This window comes from Chiloscyllium plagiosum, chromosome 9 (assembly GCF_004010195.1).
Source record: "Chiloscyllium plagiosum isolate BGI_BamShark_2017 chromosome 9, ASM401019v2, whole genome shotgun sequence".
Lineage (NCBI taxonomy): Eukaryota > Metazoa > Chordata > Chondrichthyes > Orectolobiformes > Hemiscylliidae > Chiloscyllium > Chiloscyllium plagiosum.
In genome coordinates, this window is record NC_057718.1 from 95,469,159 (window position 1) to 95,477,946 (window position 8,788).

Consider the following 8,788-nt stretch of genomic DNA (forward strand, 5'->3'; position numbering starts at 1 on the left):
CCATGCCACCTCCCCCCCCCTGCCACCTCCCCTCCCCAAAGCTCACCCTGGTGGCCGCCTGCTGCCAGTACACCGGTGACTTTAAGAGGTTGGTTCATGGCCGGCTAACAGCACGTGGCGGCCTGCCCCTTTAAGCCGCAGTTGTTGTTGTCGGTATCGGCTCGAGAGTCCGCCACCAAGAGATGGCTCCTCAGGCCTACCTGCGGAGGGGGGCACAGGGCAGAGGCCGGGGCCGTTCGCAGTGACCCCCGGGGCCATGTTCCTGTGGAGAAGCCGCTGGGCGATCGGCAGGCGGGCGGCGGCGGCGCTGAGACTGCAGGCGGGGCTGGGGCCTCTCGGGTGGGCCCCGCGGCGGCGGCCGCCGTCGCTTTCCTTCCCTTATCCCGGGCCCGGGAGGAGGTGCCTGGGCCTCGGCCTCGCCTGGTGGCCTCCAGCCCGAGTCCGGCGGAGGGAGGCCGTACCGAGCCCCGGGCTCGTCTGCAGCCGCCGCTATGGAGCCGCAAGGCCGGCGGCTAAAAGGGAGGCCGCGGATCCGTCCTCGGGGGCCGGTGAGGAGAGGGCGGCGTGTCCGGATCTGGTAAGGAGGGAGTGTGGGTCCTCAGGGCTGGAGCTCAGTGATCCCAGAGAGAGAGAGACTCACTCACTGACATTGTCTGCCTTTACATTACCCCCTTCCCCCGTGTTCATTCAGGCTCGGCCATTAACACCACCCTGTACATCACATTCACTCCCTCAGGCATAAACTCAACTACATTTCACCTCGCCACTCACTTATTCCTACCTTCATGCATCCACACAAACTCAATCACTCTGTCTTTAACCTTACAATAATTCAATCTCTCTCACTGTTGTCTTTGCTCTTACATAAGAACTCAAACATAAATTCACTCACATTTTTATCCTTGTTGTTATGCACACTTTCAGTCATGCTGTTGTTGTTACACACACAGACACTTAATGCAAATTCAGTCGTGTTGTCCTTACTGTTATACACACTGGAGTTCAAAGACAAATTCAATCACTCTGATGTCATTGCTCTTATACATGCAGGCACTTACACATTTCAGTCACACTACTGGCCTTGCTGTTGCACACCAGCGTTCAATCATGCTGCTGTCCTGCTCTCTCTCTCATTCACATTCCTTCTCATTTCTTCCTCTCTCACACCCAAACTCAACCATCCTTTACTGTCTCTCTCTCTCTCTCACTCTCTCTCACTCTCACACACACACTTCTACACAAACTTATGCACATCTTTCTTCTCCTCAACACTTTATTCTTACTCCCTCATATACACATGCTCAACCAACCTCACTCTCTCATGTGGACTTGTACATAAACTCAATCTCTCACACTTTCTCACAAGGAAGCAGACAAAAACTCTTTCACACGTTTTCACTCACTCACTCACTCACTCACTCACTCACTCACTCACTCACTCTCACCTTTGTGGACTTGTACACAAATTCAGTCGCACACATCATTTCTCTTTCTCTCTCGAATTCCATTCAGTCTATTGCCTTAACAGCTGGTTTGCAAAGCAGAGTCATGCCAATACTGGGATTAATTCCTGGATCAGTTGAAGGATTCTCCTCCACACCTCTCTCCTTGCATAACACCACCATGTGTCTCTTTTTCTCTGATGCAAGAGCAGCCCTATGGTCTGTTAGAACTTTGGTAACTTTACGTTTTTGCATACACATCCTCTCTCACATTCATACACAAACTCAAATCATACAAGTCCTCACTCACTGACGTTTTCATACAAAGCTCATTTGCACTCGTACCTACTCTCTCACTTGCTCATACATAAACTATTTCATGCATTCTCTCATACACGTGCTTAGTCTTTCATATTCAGACACAGTCAATCTCACAAATTCTCTCTTTCACCTGTTGTCATACACAATTATCAACCAAACAAGTACTCACACTTGTACAATCAATCAAATATTCGATTACTATCACATATACAACCTCACTGTCAAACATAAATTACACACGCATCTTTTTTCTTTCACAGATGCACACAAACTGAAACAGAAATGTCTTCATTCTTACACTCCTAACAAACTCAAACACGTCCTTACTTTCACTCTCACGTGCACTTATATAAACTCAGCCCTTACTCTCTGTTAGGCACATACTCACTCATTGAATCAAAGAACACTACAGCACGGAAGAGACTCTTCAGTCCATCAAGTCTGTACCACCAAAGCTCAACTAAATCTACGCTAGTGTCACAGAGCTATGTAACACAGAAATAGGCCCTTCTGCCCAACTCGTCCATGCCAGCAAGGTTTCCTAAACTAAGCTAGACTCATTTGACCAGGTCTCTTTAAACCTTTGTTATCCAAGTACCTGTTCAAACTTACTTTAAATGTTGTAATTGTACTTGCCTCTACCGCTTCCTCTGGCAGCTTGTTCCATATACACACCACTGTCTATGTGAAAAAGTTGTCCTCCTGTCCCTGTTAAATCTTTCCCCTCTCGCCTTAAACCTATACCCTCCAGTTTTGGACTCCTACCTTTGGGGAGAAGACCTTGGTTATCCACCTTATTTATGCTCCTCTTGATTTTATAAATCTCTATAAGGTCACCCCTCAGCATCCTATACTCCAGGAAAAAAAAGTCCCAGCCGAACCAGCCTCTGTTTATAACTCAAACCTTCCAGTCTAAGTAACACCTTTGTAAATCTTTTTTGCACCCTTTCCAGTTTAATAACTTCTTCCTATTGTAGGATGACCAGAATTGTATGTAGTACTCCAAATGTGGTCTCACCAATTTCTTGTACAGCTGTAACATTATGTCCCAAAGCCTGTACTATATGTGAAGACCTAAGACCCCTCAAGATGGGCCTCTTGGTTCGAGATCGGTCAAAAGAATCGACAGATGCGGTCTATTCAAAAAGCAAGGGTCATTAGTTTATTGAATTAAGGTACCTTGACTCAATTCTAACCAGCAACACTGACTGTTGGAAGCAAGCGTGCCAAATGCCTCCTTGACCAACCTATCTACTTGAGATCCCACTTTCAAAGAACTGTGTACCCGACAATACTCCCCAAGGCCCTACCATTAATTGTCTAAGTTCATATCTGGTTTGTCTTGCCAAAATGCAACAATTCACATTTATCTGCATTAAATTCCATCTGCCATTCCTCAGCCCACTGTCCTAGTTGATCAAGAAACCATTGTACTCTTGGATAACCTTCTTAACTGTTCACTATATCATCAATTTTTCCATCATCTACAAACTTACTAATGATGTCTCCTATATTCTCAACAAATCATTTATCTCAATGACAAACCACAGTGGATCCTGTAACAATCCTTGCTGGTTATAAGCCTTCAGTCTGAACAACAACCCTCTACTACCACCTTCTCTCCCCTACTGTCGAGCTAAGTTTTGGTTCCCATGTGATCTAACCTCATTAATCAGTCTACCATGCGATACCTTGTTGAAGATCTTTGCGAAAGTATATGTAGATGACGTCTACTGCACTGCCCTCATCTATTGCCTTGGTCTCCGTTTCAAAACACTCAACCAAAGTTGAGATACAATTTCCCATACATAAAGTCATGCAGACCATCCCTAGTCAGTCCTTGCATTTCCAAATGCATGAATATCCTGTCAGAATGTCAGAATCCCCTCCAACAACTTACCACTGACATTAGGCTCACCTGTCTGTAGTTCCCTGGCATTCCATTGCAGCCTGTCTTAAATAATGGTGCAAACTTAGCCACCCTCCAATCTTCTGTCACCTCACCTATGGCTGTTGATGATAAAAAATCTTCACCAGGGGCCCTGCAATTTCTTCCAAGCTTCCTGTAATGTTGTGGGATACACTTGATTAAGTCCTGGAGCTTTATCTACCTTTATGTATTTTAAGACCTCCAGCAACTCCTTGTCTGTAATGTGGACTTTTTTTTTCAGGGCATCACTATTTACAGCTTCGAGCTCCTGAGTTTCTGTCTTTTTTAATGGTAAATACTGATGAGAAATATTTATTTCGGATCTCAGCCACAGATGATCTTGCTGATCTTTAAGGGGCCCTAGTTAGTCTTTTGCCCTTCGTATAATTGTGGGATCTCTTTGGATTTCCCTTTACCTTATTTTCCAAAGCTACCTCATGTCCCCACTGGTCCCACCTCCAGCATCAGGCCCATAGCCTTGAATGTTATGATATACTAAATGCTTATCCATGTACTTTTTAAAGGTTGTGAGGTTACCCATCTCAACTACACTCCCAATCGGTTCATTTCCGATTTCCACCATCCTCTGGATGAATATAAAAATTTCCTCAAATCCTCTCTTAACCTCCTGCCTTACTACTTAAAATTACACCCCCTTGTTATTGACCTTCTGACTCAGGGGAACAGCTGCTTTTCACTCTGTTCATGCCCCTCAATCTCATACACTTCTATCAGGTTTCCCCCTTAAACCTCCTCTGCTCCAAAAAAAAGCACTTTCTCACAAACATGGCCACAAACATCCTTATTCTCGCATTCGTATGCAATCTCAATTGCTCACTTTTTCACGTAACAGTAATGGATGTGGGGAGCATGTTTCCCCTTTTGGGAGATCTTAGAATTTGGGGTCATCATTTTAAAAATAAGGGGTGGCTGATTTGTGGCAGAGGTGAGAATTATTTTCTTTGTGCTAAGAGTCTTCGAAATTGTCATGTTCAAAGCTGTTCGAAACTCAATCTGAGTATTCTATAGACAATTAGCTGGTTCCTTGGTAAGGAAGTGAGGTGAAAGATTATCAGGATTAGGTGGAAAGGTGGAGTTCATCTTGAATAATTAGGTCAGCCATGATTTTATTGAAGACTTGTGAAGCTGAGTGGCCGCCTCTTGCTTCTAATTCATATATTTAGAAAAACATTGTCTCTTGAAAACTCTTTATCCATTTCCCCTCGACAAGGGACACACATCTTCCTCCTCCCTTGATCGAGCACACGTGTACACCCCTCTGTTGTGCAAATGCACCCTAGCTTTTACATGTATTCATACACTCAATCATACTCTTACATACTCATTCTCAAACATAGATATCTGCTAGTCAGTCTGTTCAGAGATGTTATTACACAATTCTGGAGCCCCTGGGTCTTGAGCCCAGGCCTTCTGGCTCAGAAATATACACTCTTATTCTGTAACATACTGATTGTCTCATAATCACAGTCTCATTTTTCACCCTGTTGAGTTTCAATAATGCAAGATGCTACATTTATCACATAAATTGAGACCATTACATTAGATGGTGAGACATTGAGCTACCTTTGGGTTGCTGGCCCTGTACCATAACCACTTGGTTAATATGAACTTGGTTGACATTTAAAACCGGATGTAACGTCTGGTGTTTGCTGCTTTTGAAGTAAAGGAAGATCATATGGAGACACATAATGGAACCGTTGACTGAAATATTTCAAATTCATCTTCCGGCTAGGTTTGACTTCATTTGGAAAAACAAACTAAAGATTTTCTGAGAGCTGAGTTTTTCCATTGAGAAAATAAGTGCACTTTTGACAGAGATAGCAGTCCTTTTGAATTTCTGCATCTGAATGTTGGAAGGCTCTGGTCATATTATTTGACCAGATGTTTGTCTGGTTTACTGGCTATCACTGAAGAAAAACTTCAGTGATATAATTATGTTCATTTATGTTCACCTTTAATGTGGGAAAAGGCTTCATAGAAGCATAATCAGACAAAATTGGACATTGAGCAGCAGAAGGTAGTGAATTATCAAGACAGGTGACCAGAAGTTTGGTGAAGACGCCCAATTATAGGAAGGATATTATTAAGCTGGAGAGGGTTCAGAAGAGATTTACCAGGATGTTGCGCGTATGGAAAGTTTGAGTTATAAAGAAAACTGGGACGTTTTTCACTGCGGTGTAGGAGGTTGAGAAGTGACCTTATGGAAGTTTATAAATTTATTGAGTGGAATATATAGAGTTAATGGAAGTTGTCTTTTTCCCTAGGATGGGGGATTTCAAGATTAGGGGGTGACAGGAGAGAGATTTTTTAAGGAGAGAGAAGAGAGATTTAAAAAGGACATGAGGGGCACATTTGTAACACTCAGGATGGTTGGTATGTGGAATGAATTACCAGAGGAAGTGGCGGATATGGGTACAATTACAACGTTTAAAAGACATTTTGGATAAGTACATGAATAGGAAAGGTTTGGAGGGGTATGGGCCAGGAGCAGGCAGGTGGGACAAGTTTAGTTTGGATTATGTTCAACATGGACTGATTGGACTGAAGGGTCTGTTTTTGTGCTGAATGAATCTGTAACCAGATATGTTTTAAGAAGAAGCTTAAATAAGGTGCTACAGAGATTTAAGGAGCAAAGTTGAGAGCTAAAAACCTAGACAATCTCATGCCACAGCCTCTAATGCATTGGGGATGTCCAAGAGATCAGTATTGGAGGAAGACAGAGTTCTTGAGTTGTAGTGTTGCTTTTGGAAAGGATACGACAATGATGGTGTTTCAACATATACAGTTTAGAAATCAGAAATCTTAATTGAATATGAGAAAGCAAAAATGTGAAAGAAATTTCTGTAGACTGTACACACTGATGTTTTAATGTCAGTGTTATAAATGTAAGGGCTATTAGCATCTTCCTGCAATGACAGTGTCATATTCCTGGAGCAGTTATTATCTTGAAACCTTGTCTTTTGAGACTGAGGGGGTCAATTAAAGGTCTTTATGAAGCTTGTCAAAAAGGTACAAAGGACAGTTTTGTAGGAGTGTTTAATAATGCTATTGCAAAATGTGAAATACTAGTTTTTGTTACATCATTAAATTTTATTGTGGAAGTATGTGAAAGATACATGACTATATTCATCCCTTTCCCCCTAAACAAAATGAGGCTTTCTTAACTGGTAACCAGGAATATGTTTATATAAAAATAATACATTATCAATCTTTCTTTATAGTATGAGAATCCATGGACAATTCCAAATTTACTATGTGTGGCAAGGATTGGCTTATCACCATACTTGGGCTATTTGATTGTGGAAGAAGAATTCAATCTAGCTCTGGGTCTTTTTATTCTGGCAGGAATTACTGATCTGGTGAGTAACTGGCTATATGATAATTGAACACCCTTTGCCAACTTACACTGTTTAAGAAGAATGTACCTCTCATTTGCTAATAAAGTGTACAATTGGCTTTTAAGCAAATGCCTCTGTGTTGCATGTTACACCACACCTGTTGAGAATGAAATCCTTTAAGCTTTTTTTATGACAGCTGTGTAGATTTTGTGATCGCAATGATTAATTTGTCAGCTGTTGCCTTTTACTATAAATATAAAACCCAGTTGCAACTTCTAATGATTGCACCTGTCCTGTTAAACACAATTCTGGAAATTGTTGTCAGGAATTCTTGCATATCTTACAAAGGGTGCTTGAGAAATCACTAGGGTTGACGTGAACTTCAGCTTTTTGGCTGGTAATCTTGGTGTAAAAAAAATGTCTGCCATGTTGAATGAGGTCTCACTGGAATGTTTAATCATTCATTATTGGTGATAAATAAGTTCTCTGATATCAAAAAGTAAATCTTACCTTTATCCAGTGTCTTGATTATAGCTGAACCATACAATGTCTACAGTACAAATAGACTGTTTGGTCCACTAAGTCTGCACTGACCTTCTGAAGAGCATGGTAAGTGCAGAGTTCCAGGGATAAAATCGGGGGGGGGGGGGGTATGCACCGAGCCTTCACATAACTGGATACTATAGGACAATTTAGCATGGGCAATCCACCTAACCTGCATATCTTTGAACTGTGGGAGGAAACCCATAGAGACATGGGAAGAAAGATAACTGCTGTGCTACCCTACATACTATAGAAATTTAGATTCTATACAATTTTAACTTTTTTTAAAGTTGAATATTTCATTTTCTAATCTAAGTCTCATTGCTGTCTCTAAAATAATTATAAACGTGAAGGGTAATCTGTGCTTTTTGTTCCCTGGTGTGTTGTCTGTGAGACTACATCAAAATGATTGGCTGCTTAGCTTGTATCATGACATGCTTATAGAATCCCTACAATGTGGAAACAGGCCATTCAACCCATCCAGCCCACACTGACCCTGCAAAGAGCATCTCATCTAGACCCACCCTGTCCCTGTATTTCCATTAGTTAATCCACCTAGCCCACACATCCTTGGACACAAGGGGTAATTTACCATGGTCATTCCGCCTAACCTGCATGTCTTTGGACTGTGGGAGGAAACTGGAACATTGGGAGAATGTGCAAACTTCACATACAGTTGCTCTAAGCTGCGATCGAGCCTGGGTCTCTCGCGCTGTCAGGCGGCAGTGCTAACCACTGCGCTACCATACTGCCCACATAGTTGTTGGATGCTGGTGGTCCTGTTAAGCTGATGCAGATTTAATTAATGTTGAGGCGAGGGAAAGTTACTTCATGATGATTGTGAGGTCTTTGTGAGCAGCTGACCTTGAGTGCAAGTGCTGTCTCTATGTTGCTGAAGACAAAATCTAGTCAAGCCATTATTGATAGAAATATCATCATGGGCATAATAGTTAAGTCATTGTACATTACTTCAAAAATAACTTATGAAAAGTAATGCGGCCACATCTGGAGTATTGTGTGCAGTTTTGGTCGCCATACTATAGGAAGGATGTGGAGGCACTGGAACGGGTGCAGAGGAGGTTTACCAGGATGTTGCCTGGTATGGTAGAAAGATCGTATGAGGAAAGGCTGAGGCACTTGGGGTTGTTTTCATTGGAGAAAAGAAGGTTTAGGGGTGACTTGATAGAGGTGTA

At 42.3% G+C, this 8,788-nt stretch overlaps 1 protein-coding gene across 1 annotated transcript in view; it reads left to right on the forward strand.

The window, feature by feature from the left end:
- The first annotated feature begins 103 nt into the window (after window positions 1-103).
- crls1 (cardiolipin synthase 1) overlaps window positions 104-8,788 on the forward strand; it is a 62,074-nt gene continuing 53,389 nt past the window's right edge. Inside the window, exons 1-2 of the mRNA XM_043696577.1 lie at window positions 104-577; window positions 6,936-7,073. Of these exons, the coding sequence (XP_043552512.1) occupies window positions 257-577; window positions 6,936-7,073 (459 nt within the window). The 5' untranslated portion in view covers window positions 104-256. The remainder of the gene's footprint in view (window positions 578-6,935; window positions 7,074-8,788) is intronic.